This window comes from Podarcis cretensis, assembly GCF_951804945.1.
Source record: "Podarcis cretensis genome assembly, chromosome: 6".
NCBI classification, from domain to species: Eukaryota; Metazoa; Chordata; class Lepidosauria; order Squamata; family Lacertidae; genus Podarcis; species Podarcis cretensis.
Window position 1 is genome coordinate 97,078,986 of NC_137175.1, and position 19,057 is coordinate 97,098,042.

The following is a 19,057-nucleotide window of genomic DNA, read 5'->3' on the forward strand; positions in this document are numbered from 1 at the left end:
GTGGAGAGTGTATTAACTTATGGTCTGTGTGTGTGGTTTGGGAGCTGCACGGTCAGGGAAAAACAATGCTGTCCAGGGTTGGAAAGACTGCGGAGAGAATAATTGGGTGCATTCTTCCCACCTTGGATTAAATCTATGCTTCCAGGTGCCATAGGAAAGCTGCAGAGATAGCGCAGGATAGTGCGTACCCCGGAAATAATCTCTTTCAGCTTCTGTCTTCTGAAAGAAGGTACAGGGTTATAAAGACTAGGACTAGCTGCCTGAGAAACAGTTTCTACCCAATGCGATTTTGGTTTTAAACGCAGTGTAAGGAGTCTCTGTGCTGCTCCTCTGCAATGTGGGACTGCACACTTCACTTCCTACGATTAAACACACACACACACACAACACTACCCTATGGGATGCGGGTGGCGCTGTGGGTTAAACCACAGAGCCTAGGACTTGCCAATCAGAAGGTTGGCGGTTCGAATCCCGACGGGGTGAGCTCCCGTTGCTTGGTCCCAGCTCCTGCCAACCTAGCAGTTCGAAAGCACATCAAAGTGCGAGTAGATAAATAGGTACCGTTCCGGCAGGAAGGTAAATGGCGTTTCCGTGCGCTGCTCTGGTTTGCCAGAAGTGGCTTAGTCATGCTGGCCACATGACCCGGAAGCTGTACACCAGCTCCCTCGGCCAATAAAGTGAGATGAGCGCCGCAACCCCAGAGTCAGCCACAACTGGACCTAATGGTCAGGGGTCCCTTTACCTTTTTAAGGAGTCTCTATGGGAGTATATTGTATTAAAAATAGGGTATCAGAGTTTTTAGGGGGCTAATCAGGTTGAGATAGCTGGGATAGCAGGCTTGTTGGGTTTTGAATGTTTTATGTAGATTTTTCAATTTCGTTGTTCTGTATGGGACAATGACAATAAAGATTATCGTATCATAATCCACTACTGGTGCATGGAGGACAATGACAAGTGCCAGAGTGTATGGAAACACCGTTTACCTTCCCACCGCAGCTGTACTCATTTATCTATTCATGCTGGTATGCTTTCGAACTGCTAGGATGGCAGGAGCTGGGACAGAGCAACGGGAGCTCACCCTGTCATAGAGATTCGAACCGCCGACCTTCTGATCGGCAAGCCCAAGAGGCTCAGTGGTTTAGACCACAGCGCCACAGCCTTATCCCACAGGGTAGTTGTGTGTGTGTGTGTGTGTGTGTTTAATTCTGGGAAGTGAAGTGTGCAGTCCCACATTGCAGAGGAGCAGCACAGAGGCTCCAAATGCAAAACAAAGCATACAGTGAAAGCTTGTCCCTTAGGGATGGCTTAATTTTAAATGGTGTACAAGAAGGACTTCTGACATGCTGATATCACAAGGAACATTCAATAAGCCGCCTGTGACACTATAGCAACCTTTCCAGCACTAAGGGAAATACAGCAGTCATTGTTAGAAATGAAAGACTAAACTGAAAGACTACCATGCTAGGGTTCTGTACAGATGGTATTGAACATAAAGAAGGGGAAAGCAAGAGAAAAGGAAAAGAAAGAAAGAAACTATAGAAAGATAGAGTAAAATAAAAGGACTTCCAGCTCTCTGCAGCTACATATGATATTCATTCTTTAAGATCCAACCATTCTACCTTCTATAAACCAGCATTTTTTCAATCTGCAAATCCATATATTACAAGTTCATTTTCTCTTTCATGCAAAAAGTCCATAAGAAATTTCCAATCCTTAACAAATGTCAGTAATGATTTTTCTCTAATTAAACATGTTAGCTTACCCATCTCAGCCAAGTTCAATAATTTTATCAGCCAATCTTCTATAGTGTTTAAGGCTGTGTCTTTCCATCTTTGTGCATATAGCAGTCTCGTCGCAGTAATCTTACATTGGAGTAATCTTCCATAATCCTTTTCTAATTGTATGCCCATTAGCCTCAAAAGAAAGTGTTCTGGCTTCGGTTGGATATTAACCTTTAGAATCTGCTGTATCAATGTATGTATTTGTATCCAGTAACTTTTAGCTTTTTCACAAGTCCACCAGGCATGATAAAATGCTCCTTCATATTTTTGGTGCTTCCAGCAAACGTCTGAAACATTGTTATACATTCTAAATAGCTTCTTGGGAGTTAAATAAACGTTGGGAGATTCAGAATGAATAAAAGAAAGTCCTTCTTCACACAGTGCATAGTTAAACTATGGTACTCAAAGGAGGCAGTGATGGCCAGAGACGTGGATGTCCTTAAAAGAGGCTGGAAACCACAGAGCTCTTGTGCTCTGATCCTGCTCAAGGATTTCCCGGACATGTGGCCATTGTGAGAACAAGATGCTGGACTAGATGGGCCCTTGGTCTGATCCAGCGGGCTCTTCTTATGTTCTTAGTTAGTGATTAGAACAATGGGGGAAAAAATTGGTTGTGGGGATGGCAGTATTTGCTTCAGACATGATTCCATTGGCCTCAATACTTTAGGTGGCTGCAACCAGAAGCAAAACAATAGTATCTCTTATTTCTGTAACACTAGGCTACTTCCCAGCCTTGTAAAAGTCAGAGGTTTACACATAGATAGACACACACAAACACACACACACACACACAACCCTTCATCCAGGCATGCGAGAGGCATTATAGCTGTTCAAAAACACATTCCAGGCATGCAAAACACTCAAGAAGGGTGCAGAGCAGGGTTGGCGAGAACCTCATGTTCCCATCATAAACATCTAGATGGCTGAGGCCATTAGAGGGAGAGGGAGCACCACACAGGAACCACTCTATCTTGCCTAGATCCAGATCCAGATCCAGCCGAGAGCCCTTTCCTTTTAGCTACTAATTGCCATTGCTGAGACCATCAGTGGGAGAATAATCAACTTCTCATTGTGCTTAGATTTTGCTGAATTACTGCCTGGCATGTCGGTGTAAAGGGCCTTGAAGAACAGAAAGTGGAGTCTATAGCTTTGAAAGGAAGTGCTTTCAGATTCTAAAACCTTTCCTGCGTGATCCAACCTGGGTGGTAGAATCAGTGTGTGGGAAGGCAGAAAGGCTTTGCTGGATACACATGGCTGTATAGGTGTCAGGGACTCAGCGGCAGCGCAGGGAGGGGAGGAGATGGAGAGCGAGGGGGAGCAATCCGAGGGCAGCGTAGGAGAAGATGACAGCAGCCCGAGAGATTCCATGAGCCTCTCCAGCGAATCAGAAGATTCACAGAAGGGGGCGCCTATGGCCAGGGCAAGGGGGGACCCAAGGGGGACACCCCAGAAGCAAGGGGCCAGCGGGGACTCCCAGAGCAGCAGTTGGAAATCAGGACCAGCTTCCCCACCAGAGCGTAGTGGGGGGGAGGAGTCCCAGGTATCAGGGCCAACGTATTCACCACCAGCGAGAGAAGATGAGTCAGGGTTGGCCACGCCTCCATCGGAGAGCGAGGGAACGGTCAAGAGGAAGGTTGCCGGCTGGGCGCGTGCGCCAAGTTCAAATGTACAGGCGAGCGGCACAGCAGGTAGCCCGGATAGGGAACCAGGTCCTAAAGCCCGCCGGAAGGAGGGGGAAGAATCAGGGGGGTCAGCGTCAGAAGAGTCCAGAAAGGATGAAACCCCAGCGGGCAGGAGGGCCCAGAGGAGAAAGGAACTAAGGAAGAGGTGGAGCAAGGCGAGAGTCTTAAACTGGTGTGGAAGGGGTGGAGACTCAGACGGGACTTCGCCGGTCTAGGCTTTAAGACGTAGAGCTGCGCGCTGCGGCTTTGAAATGGAAACTAAACCTCAATAAAGACTTTTGTACATAACGACAGTCTGGCGTTGGTCCTCTGTGAGCTGGGACCTAGAGGCAGCTCTGACAATAGGTCAGAGGTGACTGGATAAAATGAAGAACATGAGGGGCTTGGACTGGAACCATGCAAGTAGATAAATCAGAGGTGGAAGATTTTTCTAACCTCATGGGCCAGATCCTCCGGGCCACTTTGACAGGTGTGCAACAAATTTTGCAAAACACACTTTCACTTCCAGCAATTCTGCCTATGGGTATTGTGTTGACTTTTGCCCTGGAGATCCGGATTCAAATCTCAGTTTACTTCTGAATTTGAGAGACTCAGGGGCGTCTTACCCATAGAGGTTACTGCTGCAGGGTGCCAAGTTCTGGAGGGTGCCAGGGAAGCGGCGGAGGCTGGATGTGGCACCTCCCGGCATCAGCTCGCTGCCCTTGCCCGCTTCCACCATATGCCTGGATCCTCCGTCTGCTGTGGCCACCGTGGCATGAAGTGGCCAGCTGAGCCGGGAGGCACCACATCCAGCCTCTGCCTCTTCCTCGCTGGAGGAGCCACCCTCCAGCTGCTGCCTGCCTCCTCCATCCTTGCCGACAGCGCCATCCTTCCTAAAAAACTCTGGGAAAGGGGGGGGGGGCGAATGCTGCGGGTTGCGAACGTGCCTCCCACATGGATCACGTTTGCAACCCAAGGTTCCACTGTATTTTTAATTAAGTGTAATCCAAAAAATGTAAAGTGTGACTATGACAAACACAGCTTTACACATGCACGTATCACAATGGTAGACTCACCATGGAGACACGACCTCCTCCTGCTTCCTGTTGATAGTAAATCTGGGTTTTCTTCTGAATAAAGTGTAGAATGGCATCCTCACAAATACTAGCTCCAACCAAAAGAAATCATGAATGGATTTATTTAAAATAGATTAATCCGGTGGGCTTTGTATGTTTAAACTTAATCTGGTTTTACATTAGACCCTTCATGGATCACTGCCTTGCCGTGGCGAAGGGGCTTGAAGAACTCAGAGAAGCTATGAACTATGCCGAGCAGGGCACCCAAGATGAACAGGTCATAGTGGAGAGTTTTGACCAAACGTGATCCACCTGGAGGAGGAACCGGCAAGCCACTCCAGTATCCCTGCCAAGAAAACTCCATGGACAAAGACAACAGGCATATAAAAGTTATGACGCTGGAAGATGAGCCCCTCAGGTCAGAAGGCGTCCAACATGCTACTGGGGAAGAGCGGAGGACAAGTACAAGTAGATCCAGAGCTGATGAAGTGGCTGGGCTAAAGCCGAAAGGACGTTCAGTTGCGGATATGCCTGGAAGCGAAAGGAAAGTCCAATGCTGTAAAGAAAAATATTGCATAGGAACCTGGAATGTAAGAACCATGAACCTGGGTAAGTTGGATGTGGTCAAAAATGAGATGGCAAGAATAAATATTGACATCCTGGGCATCAGTGAGCTAAAATGGACGGGAATGCATGAATTTAGTTCGGATGACCATCATATCTACTACTGTGGGCAAGAAACCCGCAAAAGAAATGGAGTGGCCCTCATAGTCAACAAAAGAGTTGCGAAAGCAGTACTGGGTTGCAATCTCAAAAATGATAGAATGATCTCGATACGAATCCAAGGCAGACCTTTTAACATAACAGTAATCCAAGTTTATGCACCAACTACTGGTGCGGAAGAAACTGAAATTGACCAATTCTATGAAGACTTACAACACCTTATAGAAGTGACACCAAAGAAGGATGTTCTTCTCATTATAGGAGATTGGAATGCTAAAGTAGGGAACCAAGAAATAAAAGGAACAACTGGCAAGTTTGGCCTTGGAGAGCAAAATGAAGCAGGGCAAAGGCTAATAGAGTTCTGTCAAGAGAACAAGCTGGTCATCACAAACACACTTTTCCAACAACACAAGAGACGACTCTACACGTGGACATCACCAGATGGGCAGCATCGAAATCAGATTGATTATATTCTCTGCAGCCAAAGATGGAGAAGCTCGATACAGTCAGCAAAAACAAGACCTGGAGCTGACTGTGGCTCAGATCATCAGCTTCTTATAGCAAAATTCAAGCTTAAACTGAAGAAAGTAGGAAAAACCACTGGGCCGGTAAGATACAATCTAAATCAAATCCCTTATGAATACACAGTGGAAGTGAGGAACAGGTTTAAGGATTTAGATCTGCTGGACAGAGTGCCTGAAGAACTATGGATGGAGGCTCGCAACATTATACAGGAGGCAGCAACGAAAACCATCCCAATGAAAAGGAAATGCAAGAAAGCAAAGTGGCTGTCCAACGAGGCCTTACAAATAGCGGGGGAGAGAAAGCAAGCAAAATGCGAGGGAGATAGAGAAAGATACAGGAAATTGAATGCAGATTTCCAAAAAATAGCAAGGAGAGATAAGAAGGCCTTCTTAAATGAGCAATGCAAAGAAATAGAGGAAAACAACAGAATGGGAAGAACCAGAGATCTGTTCAAGAAAATTGGAGATATGAAAGGAACATTTCGTTCAAAGATTACCATAATAAAGGACAAAAGTGGTAAGGACCTAACAGAAGCAGAAGACATCAAGAAGAGGTGGCAAGAATACACAGAGGAATTATACCAGAAAGATATGGATGTCTCGTACACCCCAGGTAGTGGGGTTGCTGACCTTGAGCCAGACATCCTGGAGAGTGAAGTTAGAAAGCACTGCAAATAACAAGGCCAGTGGAAGTGATGGTATTCCAGCTGAACTATTTAAAATTTTAAAAGATGATGCTGTTAAGGTGCTACACTCAATATGCCAGCAAGTTTGGAAAACTCAGCAGTGGCCAGAGGATTGGAGAAGATCAGTCTACATCCCAATCCCAAAGAAGGGCAGTGCCAAAGAATGCTCCAACTACCGCACAATTTCACTCATTTCACACGCTAGCAAGGTTATGCTTAAAATTCTACAAGGAAGGCTCAAGCAGTATGTGGACCGAGAACTCCCAGAAGTGCAAGCTGGATTTAGAAGAGGCAGAGGAACCAGAGACCAAATTGCAAACATGCGCTGGATTATGGAGAAAGCTAGAGAGTTCCAGAAAGACATCTACTTCTGCTTCATTGACTATGCAAAAGCCTTTGACTGTGTCGACCACAGCAAACTATGGCAAGCTCTTAAAGAAATGGGAGTGCCTGATCACCTCATCTGTCTCCTGAGAAATCTCTATGTGGGACAAGAAGCTACAGTTAGAACTGGATATGGAACAACTGATTGGTTCAAAATTGGGAAAGGAGTACGACAAGGCTGTATATTGTCTCCCTGCTTATTTAACTTATATGCAGAATTCATCATGTGAAAGGCTGGGCTGGATGAATCCGAAGCCGGAATTAAGATTGCCGGAAGAAATATCAACAACCTCAGATATGCAGATGACACAACGATGGCAGAAAGTGAGGAGGAATTAAAGAAGCTTTTATTGAGGGTGAAAGAGGAGAGCGCAAAATATGGTCTGAAGCTCAACATCAAAAAAACGAAGATCATGGCCACTGGTCCCATCACCTCCTGGCAAATAGAAGGAGAAGAAATGGAGGCAGTGAGAGATTTTACTTTCTTGGGCTCCATGATCACTGCAGATGGTGACAGCAGCCACGAAATTAAGAGACGCCTGCTTCTTGGGAGGAAAGCAATGACAAACCTAGACAGCATCTTAAAAAGTAGAGACATCACCTTGCCAACAAAGGTCCGTATAGTAAAAGCTATGGTTTTCCCAGTAGTGATGTATGGAAGTGAGAGCTGGACCATAAAGAAGGCAGATCACCGAAGAATTGATTCCTTTGAATTATGGTGCTGGAGGAGACTCTTGAGAGTCCCATGGACTGCAAGAAGAACAAACCGATCCATTCTTAAGGAAATCAGCCCTGAGTGCTCACTGGAAGGACAGATCGTGAAGCTGAGGCTCCAATACTTTGGCCACCTCATGAGAAGAGAAGACTCCCTGGAAAAGACCCTGATGTTGGGAAAGATGGAGGGCACAAGGAGAAGGGGACAACAGAGGACGAGATGGTTGGATAGTGTCTTCGAAGCTACAAACATGAGTGTGACCAAACTGCGGGAGGCAGTGGAAGACAGGAGGGCCTGGTGTGCTCTGGTCCATGGGGTCACGAAGAGTCGGACACGACTAAACGACTAAACAACAACAACATTAGACCCATTCTGAACCAGCACTGTCCTGCTCCTGAGTAATGTGCATGAACCCTGATTCTTTGCATATTTGAAATTGCGGCTGCTGCTTGAAAGCAGCTGTTGCGTAATGGGTGGCATGCTGGATGCAGCACATTGGGTGGGTGTGTTCCAGTCACTATTGTGCTGCCAAGCCTACCTCAAGCGATTGTTGTGAAGACAAAATGGGGAACAGAGAAGCCATGTATCAGCAGATACATTTATAGTGCGATCCTGTACATGTCAGCCTGGATACCTCAGTTGCTTAGAGCATGGTGCTGATAAGGCTAAGGTTGCAGGTTCAATCCACATATGGGACAGCTGCATATCCTTGGAGTTGGACTAGATGATCCTCAGGATCCCTTCCAACCAGGGATGGAGGAAGAGGGTGCGGTGGGGGCAGGCCACCCCGGGTGTCACCACTGAGGGGGGTGACAAAATGCTTGGCGGAACTCACCGCGGGGCCTGCAGCACACCCGAGCCACACGTCTCTCCTGGGAGTGATGCGGTGGCTTGGGTGCCCCGCAGGCTCTGCGCTGCCCCAAATGGTCCACCCGCCACCTCCCCCTCAGCTGTAGGGAAGCTGAGTGGGAGGAGGCAGACAGACTCCTCAGAGGCCCCGCGGATCGTCTTGCCCTGGCTGGCCCCGGGCACAGAGCGCACGCGCCGCCCCAGGTACCTGATCGGCTTGCTCTGCCGCTGCTTCCAACTGTATAATTCTATGTCTACTCAGAAGTAAGTCCTACTGAGATCAGTGAGTCTCATTCAAGTAAGCGGGTATAAGATTGGAGATTTCACAAGAAAATTCAGGTAACTTGCACACATTTAACTTGTGCTCATTCAGTGTTTTGCACTTGGTAAAATACTTTTCAAAATGATTATGGGGGGGGGGACAGAAACAGAGCAGGCATCTGGGGCGGGGGAAGACTGGCAACCCCACCTGCCATTGAACCCAATGTGTTTTGACAATACGTGATTTTGACTTATAACACGCTGTTCCTGGAACGTAACCCCTGTGTAAGTTGACAGATGTCTGTACATTCATATTGCTTTCATTTGTGCAAGCATTTTAATTGAGGGAGCTGCTGTGAAGGCTCAGTAAGGTTGAAAGGTGTGTTTCAAATAAGAAAAAAATAACATAGGAAGCTTCCTTATTTTGATTTGGGCCTTGGGTTGTCTCCTCAGAGTTCCAGGTTCACAGTGAGACTCTCCACTAGTGAATCAATATCTTCCTAAACAACAAATCCTCCAAAAGCAAACTCCCTTGATTAACACAACGCAGGTAAGCAGAAGCCCTTGCGTTTTATGCTGAATTCTTCCCCGTTAATATGAATGGAATTCTAAAGCTATTAAAAAACAACCAACAGCTTTCACTTGGTTAAAAGGGTTTTCTTTAAAGTGCTTTGAGACAGCAGTGGGGATTCAAAAGATGCACCTTGGATAACCCCCCCCCCAAAAAAAAACCCGTATTGTTTATAAGCAGTTATTAGCCACAACAGGTAAGCATAGGCTCCAGAGGCAGTATACCTTTGAATGCCAATACTTGGGGGACAGGCGAAGCTGTTATCTTCCTTTCCTGCCTGCGTGGTTCCCCCAAAGAGGATGCTGGACTTTTGATCCTGCGGGGCTTCTCTCCCGTGGCATCTCTCACTTGCATGCTCAGGGTCACGGAAGGGGCTTTTCTTTTTTAAAAGGGAAGCCTCCTTGCACCCCCAAATAATGTAGCTGTGCATCGCCCTCCCTCGCCCCCCCCCCCCAGCAGCGCTGCGCAACCCAGGTGGCGACTAGCAGCCTGAGCGCGCGAGTGCGCGGCCAAGAAGATGCAAAGGAGGAGGAAGGCGCCCGGAACCGAGACGAGCCCGCTTTCGTGATCGCCTCCTCCGCCAGCCTTGCGCTCCCTTTCGGCAGCAGACAAAGAGCCTCCCTCCCTCGCTCGCTTCTCGCCCGACCCCTCCGCAGCCCGCTCGCCTCGCCCAGCAGCAGGCGCCGGGAGCCCCGCTTCGGGACCAGGGAGAGTCTTCGGCGCCCGCAGCCTCAAGATGGCTTTCGCTCGCCTGTGCATCTGGCTCTCTTGCTGCTACGGCTGTTGCCGCCTCCCAGCCGCCGCCGGGGCCGGGGCCGCCGCTGCAGCCGCTGCCGCCGCCGCCGGGCCGGCCGAGGCGGACGGGGACCCTTCCAAGGAGATGGAGTGCAAGCTGAAGAGCATCACGGTGTCGGCGCTGCCCTTCCTGAGGGAGAACGACCTGAGCATCATGCACAGCCCGTCGGCCTCCGAGCCCAAGCTGCTCTTCTCGGTGCGCAACGATTTCCCGGGGGAGATGGTGGTGGTCGACGACCTGGAGAACACCGAGCTGCCCTACTTCGTGCTGGGTGAGTCCGGCCTGGACGGCCGCCCTCCCTCCCTCCCTCCCTCGCCCGCCCGCCCCCTCGGCCTCTGCTCCGCGCCCAGCCAGGTGACCTTCCCCGTCCGCACGCGGCCCCAGCCTGGCCGGCGCCGGGCTCCCAGGGCCCCTCGCCCCGGCTGGCTCTGCCGGCAGCCCTTCCCCGCCGAGGCCCGCAGAGCGAGCGCGAGATTGCGGCGGCGAGGGGGGTCGGGTGAGGCACCGGCTCGGCTCCGCCACCAGGCCCAGCGGGCGTGAGGCGTCGCTGCGGCGGCCGCTTTTCCCGCTGGGCGCTTGCGGAGGCTGCGACAGCTGCTTCTCCCTCAGCCGCCTTTCCCGACACCTTGCCGACGGGAAGAGCAGCCGCACCATGAGGCCCTCTTGCTCCGTATTGCCCACACGGACTGGCAGCGGCTCTGCAGGATTTCAGGCCAGGGAGTCTCTCCCAACAGCCCTCCCTGGAGAGGCCGGGGATGGAACTCGGGCCTCCTTCTTGGGGCCAAGCAGAGCGGGGCCTACCTGCCCCCAGTGCAGCCCCTGGAGGGGGCAGGTGGGGGCCTCAGCCTCCGTCTGAAAGAGCAGCTGCCACCCCTTCCAGTCTCTGGGCGGCTTGAGGAATGAGCTTGGGCCAGTGGCGTAGCGTGGGGGGTGCAGGGGGGGCCGGCTGCACCCGGCGCACCATCTGGGGGTTAGGGTTAGGGGGCGCAAATCCACGGGTTAAAGGTAAAGGTACCCCTGCCCGTACGGGCCAGTCTTGACAGACTCTGGGGTTGTGCGCCCATCTCACTCAAGAGGCCAGGGGCCAGCGCTGTCCGGAGACACTTCCGGGTCACGTGGCCAGCGTGACATCGCTGCTCTGGCGAGCCAGAGCCGCACACGGAAACCCCGTTTACCTTCCCGCTGGTAAGCGGTCCCTATTTATCTACTTGCACCCGGAGGTGCTTTCGAACTGCTAGGTTGGCAGGCGCTGGGACCGAGCAGTGGGAGCGCACCCCGCCGCAGGGATTCGAACCGCCGACCTTTCGATCGGCAAGTCCTAGGCGCTGAGGCTTTAACCCACAGCGCCACCTGCGCAAATTACTTGCCTTGCCCCGGGTGCTGTCAACCCACGCTACGCCACTGGCTTGGGCCTGCCCAGAGGGTGCTGCCAGTGGCCAAGGTGGCCTGCCATGGTCAGTTGCTTGCTTGCTTGCTTGCCCAGAGAGGCAGGGATGCCGTGCCCAGGCAGCCGGCAGGGCGCTGCCACTTGAGCTGCCACTTGAGCTGCCTGCTTGGGGTCGGAGGGGGAGTTTGGAGAAGAGAAGGTGGTGCCTCTGGTTACAGCAGCACAGAGGCTTCAGCACCAAGGGCTCCAAATCTCCCAGTGGCAGTTGCTTGTCCTTAGATGCAACTAGGTTTCCTCTCCTGGAACAGCCTCAAGTGCTGATCTCTGATACTCTGAGCCATAGAAGCCAAGCAGGTTTCTTTTATCTATTTATCTATTTGTTTCATTATTTGGTGACATACGGCGGCACAAAAGTTTCCAAAGCATCTCGCAGTGTCTAAAAATGCACCACCGTTATTGCAGTGGCAAAGGCCTAACCAGGTAACATTTAAATTATAATAACACATGTCTGAAAAGCCTGAAGGGGTTGGAGGAGGAGTTTTCTACCAGGTTCCAATAGGACAAAGGCAAACCTCTGGGAAAGAGTTCAAAAGCTGAGGTGCCACCACATAAAAGGCCCAGGTGCCCTTTAGGTTTCCTTTCGGCATGCTGCAGGAGATGTGTACTTTGCTTTTTTGCATACAGAAGCCATGCACCCATGCTAGGGACCTTTTGTGCATGCAGTAGCAGGTTACATTTTCTCAAAATCCTCCATAAAATGTGCTCATTCTGGTGAGTGAACATTTGAGATATGACTTGGATTATTAAGTCTCAGGTTTTGACCTGAATTTTCAGGGATTTAGCTTTAAGAGTTCAGGGAAAGCCACAGAATCTCAGGGTGAGGAGGCAAGTGAAGGCAGCGTGCTATTTTCAGCCTGGCTTGAGGGCTTTTGCTATTCACTTCTCCTCCATGTCAGGCACCTCAGGCACCAGGAACCCCTCAGGCACCCTGATGTGCTAGGTGCAATCCTATGTCATTCTCTCTAGGTGACATATGCTACCGGACTCAATCCCCTTTTAGCTGTCAGCAGCACCTTTGCGGCCAAACATGATCTGATGCTTGCATTCATGATTTTAAAACAAGCAGAACCTAAATGTGGGAGGATAATTTTCATTGAGATTGGATTGTGTAGGAGGGTGAGGATGAACCCTCCTACCTTTCCTGAAGTCCCAGCGAGGCCCCAATATTTTACTTGGCAGTAATGCCTTTATCATCACTGCCATATGCATTCCTTTTGGCCTCAGCTTCATGGAAACACTGCTTTTGCCAGGGATTGGCTCCACTTGGGAGTTCTGCTCAAGAGTCTCTGAGTAGACCCAATCCCTGCAGTTCTGTTGTTTATACGACATCAGATGCAGTTGGACATGGCTGTGGAGAACTGGCATCACGAGCCAAATGGGGCTAATTTGGCCTATGGGTTAGATGTTCCTCATTGCCGAAACTCATTGCTGTAGTGCCTCATTCTGCGTTGGATAGCATTTTGTGGTTGCATGCCAGTTGTGGCTATGCCCAAGACAAAAGTGGGCATCTCCACCTGCACACATAAACCTCACAGTACATGCATGCATGTGTACATGTAGCACATGCATGGTCATACAGTGGAGGATTTGAACCTACAGCCTCCTCATCTAGGTCACTGTGCCACAGTGGGCCAATGCATCATGGTATGAGCGCTGTTAAAATGTGTTTCTCATGCAGCTTGTGCATTATTTGAAGGAAAATATGTAAATCTCTCATCTCAGGACCCAAAACAAATATATGTCAATTGCTCATTTGCTGAGCTAAAAATGATTATCAATCTTATAAGCAAAGGAGAATTTAATTGTGCAGGCTGCTTTATTTGTTTTTTTTATGATATCAGTGCATAACCCCCACTCATCCTGTCAACAATCTAATTCTCCCTACATAATTATTACAACACCCTCCAATCATCTACATGCAGCTCACCTTCTGCCTGTATGACTCATGCATCCATCAAAACTTCAGTATCGTCTGTATTACATGTTCCTTCCACATGTGCCTTATCTCTTGCATGCAAATTATATAAAGATATGCAGAGTCCTGTTGTTGTTTTTTCTTCTTATTGCCTGATGTGCAACTGTGTGTCCTCCCTCCACACCATAAAGTTCTACTGTCCAAAAATACTGTCAGATTTGTTGCATTCTCACAACTTAACCCTATCTAGTATAGCTATTGAGATGTTCACTATCATATATACTTGGTCCACACTTAACGCTGAAACACAGACCAATGTGCTTGACCCTGTGTCTGTTTATTTCAGACTACAGGTTGATCAAGTGAGTCCCAACCTGCAAAGTGAAGTGCTACCTAGTTTTATCACTTCTTAGTGGCTATCAGCAAAGCACTCTTTTTTTGTCCTAGTGTAGGAGACTGGAGTATGTAGGGATTTTTTGGGGCGGGGGGAGGAAACAACAAAAGAAAGTAAAGAGAGAGAGAAAAGAGCCATCCAGAGGGTATATGTGACAAAGGATAGTGAAGGAAAGAGCAGTGGCCTTTTATTTTAACTCTCCATCATCCAGCCTGTAACCCCTCATCAGCTCTAGAGCTAGCCAGCTAGCAAGGGACTGATTTGGAGGAGATCTTCCATTTCTTCCACATAAGAGCCTACAGGTCTGTGATTCTCTGAGGGCCTACATCAAAGTGGTCCTAGTTTTTACTGCCAGTCTCCTAATTTTTGACACCTGGCCTTGGCAAACGCTACATGCATACATATGTACAGAGTTTTATTTGTATGCCACCTTTCCATTAACAGTTCAAACCATGCTCAAGGTGGCACACAACACTGCAAATTTACATAATTACAAACATAAAAAGTGGTCATAAACAATAAATAAAGCATCAAAAGTTGTTGTTGTTGTTTAGTCGTTTAGTGGTGTCCGACTCTTCGTGACCCCATGGAACAGAGCATGCCAGGCACTCCTGTCTTCCACTGCCTCCCACAGTTTGGTCAAACTCATGCTGGTAGCTTCAAGAATACCATCCAACCATCTCGTCCTCTGTCGTCCCCTTCTCCTTGTGCCCTCCATCTTTCCCAGCATCAGGGTCTTTTCCAGGGAGTCTTCTCTTCTTCTGAGGTGGACAAAGTCTTGGAGCCTCAGCTTCACGATCTGTCCTTCCAGTGAGCGCTCAGGGCTGATTTCCTTAAGAACGGAGAGGTTTGATCTTCTTGCAGTCCATGGGACTTTCAAGAGTCTCCTCCAGCACCATAATTCAAAAAGCATCAATTCTTCGGCGATCAGCCTTCTTTATGGTCCTGTTCTCACTTCCATACATCACGACTGGGAAAACCATAGCTTTAACTCAAAAGTACGGAACCAAATTAAACAATGTCCACGTGAATCACAATAATTTCTAAGATTATGATACAAAATCGATAACAGCAACAATCTGCCTCCCCAAACCCCTAACCAATACAAATAGCCTAACCCAACTCACTCTTATTCTGGCTTTTGGGGAGATGTTTGGGATGCCTTTAAAAATATTTCTTCATGAGCTCATGGAGGCAATAGAGTTCCTCTTCTTCATATTTCTGCCTACTTGCCTCAGTCTCTAGGTTGTAGAAAATGCATTTTGACCACAGTGCGCATCCATGGAAATCCTTGCAGATGGGCAAAGAATGCCAAAGTTTCTTTTAAATGTACCTTTTTCAAACAATCATGATTAGTTTACTCAGCACATCTTGCTTCAGAAGCCAGCTCAGTACAGGCTGCTTCAGGTAAATTAATAGAGCTTACAGTAGCTGGAGAAGTCTGAAGTGCTGGTAGTTTATGTGATTCTAATGAGACTTAGCCCAGGTACAGAAGACATGCTAAGCCTTTGGCTTAGCTCAGTGTGGTGCAGGAGCAAAAGGCTGGGTTTGGAGCAAAGCAAATGTGAGTCCATACACTCATACATTTCCACTAATCTGGCCCCCTGGTCCCTGCAGCTGTTTAATCTGGTCCCTGCAGCTGTTTATTTCCAGGGGTAAAATCCTTAAAAAACCTTGCCAACTGAAAAAGCTCAACAACTTCAATCCTAAAAAAAGGTCAACAACTTTGATTGGCCCTATAGGTCAGTCTTCATGGCCCTTCACTTCATCAAATCTGGCCCTTAGTGTGAACTAAGGCAAAGTTTGACTAAGTGTGATGTGCAAACCAGGCCACTGTGCAGTAATAGTGAAACAAATAAAAACAAAACAAAAAGCACAAACAAATTAGTTTTACTAACCCCTGTTTATTCCTAGCCACAGAATGCTATTTCAAGCCAAAGTTTTATAGTACTTCTGGAAAATATAAAGCTCAGGTATTGATGGCTCTCCACAAGAAATTAGTTTCACAAGTATATAGCAGTTACTGAAAAGCACCACATGCGCTTGTTCAAATATGCAGATATGAATTTGTTGAAACGTACATTATGAATCGGCTAAAATGGCTTAATTGTAAATAATATTTAATTATAATAATTATTATTATTAGAATTCATATACCGCCTTTCATTATATTGCTAAATGTCCTTATGTATGTGAGGGTTTTTTCTTTGCAGAGGTATATTAGTATACAGCTGTTACTAGTCCCTTGCGGTCTATGAAACGTGTCTTTGTTGGTGGGTGTATGGGGGGGGGGAGGGAAAAGAGAGAGCTGAGGTTGTGAAATGTACATGGTAAATATAGACAGAGCAGATTGTGCTAGTGCTGGCTCATGCAGAGTTGGCATAAGGCAAGCTCCCAAACAACCAAATCGAATTCCTGCCTCCCCACCCCACCCAAAAGCTTCTACTTCATCCCTAAATTTTCATATGCCTCTGGGCTTCCACGCAGAAGTTTGTGTCCATGACTCAGTTGCAGCGATGGGGTGGCTGCAAATTGGGCTCTTGGCGCATTTGCTACAGCCTCTGCTGCAGAAAGACCTGGTGAGGTTGCCATGGCAACACACAGTGGAGGCCTGTGCTATTCAGGCCAAGGTTTTCCCCACTCGCAATGCCAACCCATGGGGGCATAACTGGAGTCTCAATACAGTTTAGGATAAACCACCAACAGTTTCTTCTCTCCCCTCCTAATCTGTACTCTTTCAGCCTCCTGAACTTTTAGGTGTGTGAGAGAACAGATGAAACCCGGATCTTGGAGTATGTGTAAAATCTTAAGAGGGTTGCTGTGATAATTGCATGTATGTAAATAGCTTGATCTGTAGCTGTTCATTATTTATTTTCAACTGTTTAACACAAACGTGACATGGTGCTTGCTCGGTGGGGTTATAATGTTGAAAAGAAAATGAATAATAAACATGGTGCAGAATGAGAAGAGAGCTCTCAACGATGGAGATGCAGGACTACAGAGAAGAGATAACTAAATGTGCCATAGAGGAAAGGTTTGGGGAGAAGGGAATGTCAAAGTGGTGGGCAGGAGGAAGCTGATCTAGGCACAGGAGCATTGTAATTGGAAGACACAGGTGGGAAGGGGCAAGAAGGTTGTGAGAAATAAGACATAGAAGGTCCAGGGCAGTGGCCCCAAAATTTCTGATAAAAAGTGGGTCACACTTTTGTTGCATTGAAACTGGTGGCATACTTACACGTGAAAAGATAAGTGAGTGTTGCCCTCCTTCCCTCAGGCAAACTTCCTGATTGGAAGGCGACAAACTTAGAGTTGAGAACCCCCACCAAGAGTAGGTGCTTCTACATCTCTGGATCTGGAGTGCTTAGGTGAGCTGAACCACACCAGATACAGAGATAGGATAGACTTCTCACCCTCCCGGCAGAGGCCAACCGGAAGGAGGCAACAGAAAAGACCTATGCAAGATAGTCATCACCCCCTTGTTAATTGAATGCACAAAGGGGAAGTGAGATCATGCGTGCTAGTATGCCCTTGACATGGGCACACCTGCTGATCTCCCCTCAGCTTCTATATGTTCAGCATTAGTGTGAAAGGGGCCTATGGGTGTACAGTTGTGTGTGAGGCTGTCCATGGGGCAATCAGTATTTCTGATCACACAAGGGAGAGCTGTGAGCATAGTGCATCATTTCTAGAGACACTTTTCACACAAACAGTGATTTGCACAAACATGAAGGTATGCTTTGTCCTTCTACTTGTACAGTGAATGCTTTGCGTTTGTGTGTAACATAAGTATAGACTTTTATTCCTATCATGCAGAGTTCCAACAGGCAGGCTATTTTGTATGTTGGCTTTTTTGGCACTCAGGAGCCATCACAATTTAATTATTTGTTGCAGGCAGCATACCATTGTGCCCTGACATACATTTTAGGAATTACTAGCATGGGAGCTAGAATTCGGTACAGCAATAAACAAGGATTTAGTATATGCTCAGAGGAACACTTTTATTACTTCTTCACATTGCTGAAGGTTCTGAAAAAAGCTGTGGACAGATTCCTAGTCAACCTTGATTGATCATTAATCAATATTCATTGTTAGTGGCCAAGCCACTAAGGATGATAGCATATAGCTTAGAAAAACATGTATGAGTGAATGTAATAACCTTTATGTATTTAGTTTTGCAGTGCCTTTGAACAGGAAAAAGATGGCGCGAAACTAGATTGTTGCTCAGTTGATGCGGGATCCATATCAAACAGCCTCTGAGCACTTGGGCCTTTGGAGTCTGATGGGATTAATTCAATTCATAACAAGGAAGGAAGAGGTTGTATCTGTGTATGTTGTTAACCTCTGTTAGGAAGAGGGCAGTTTAATTGGTGCAAAAGTCATCTGGGTTCATATTTGCAACCTTAGACTTCTTCATTCTATATAGAGAGAAACTGTGATTTGAATATTGTGGGTTGTGTAGAAAGGAAACTGACCTGATCTACCAAAGGCAACAGCAGAAAGGGTTGGAGCTGAATATAGGAAGCTATTCAGCAGACAACCACAATGCTGGTTGTTCCTAGGGCTCTCCATTTAATTACAGTGTGTTGTTTTCCTCTCTCACACACACTCAAGATGGGCAGGCAAGGAAAAAGTTCTTAAGTCTTCTCAGGCAAATTTTCAGCTCAGTGTTCTCCTCCCAAGCTGCTTACAAGATATGGGGGCCCCATGCACTTTCTCCTGCAAGTGGGAGAGCATCAATGAGTATGTGCATGCAGTTTTGAGTTGAAAAACAACTGGAGAAGAAAGTGTTACAAGAGAAAGGGATAAGAAGCTTCTCTTCCTGCAACTTTCCCACTCTCAGTTGCAGCCTCCAAGACTGCTTTACAACACACACTGTTTGGGGAAAGTAACACACAATTCCATGTCATGTTTATCTGGTGAGGTCCTGAGAGTAGACTCTTTTGAAGTTAGATTTGCAGCAGTGTTGCATCAGGAATAGCCAGGCCTCCAGATGCCTGGCCCTGTTTCTTCCTGGAGTTAGAGTATCTGAATACCAGTTGTTGGATACCACAGAAGAGGAGAGTGTCCTTGGACTTGAATCCTGTTTGCTGGTTTCCCACCGGCATCTGGTTGGCCATTGTGAGGATGCTGGACTAGATGGGTCATTGGCCTACTCCAACAGACTCTTCTTATGTTCTTAAAGTACTTCCATCTCCTCTTGGCTAGAGTTCTTAACCCTGGAGAGGTTCCAAGTGGTTCCAGTGAGGAGGGAAAGTATTTGATCCCCTGCTAAAT

General features: G+C 47.7%; 1 protein-coding gene across 2 annotated transcripts in view; it reads left to right on the plus strand.

Moving 5' to 3' along the window:
- The first annotated feature begins 9,952 nt into the window (after positions 1 to 9,952).
- Positions 9,953 to 19,057, plus strand: part of ASTN1 (astrotactin 1) — a 237,384-nt gene continuing 228,279 nt past the window's right edge. For both annotated transcript variants that reach the window (XM_079981107.1, XM_079981108.1), the window contains exon 1: positions 9,953 to 10,298. In XM_079981107.1, the coding sequence (XP_079837233.1) occupies positions 9,968 to 10,298 (331 nt within the window). In that variant the 5' untranslated portion in view covers positions 9,953 to 9,967. The remainder of the gene's footprint in view (positions 10,299 to 19,057) is intronic.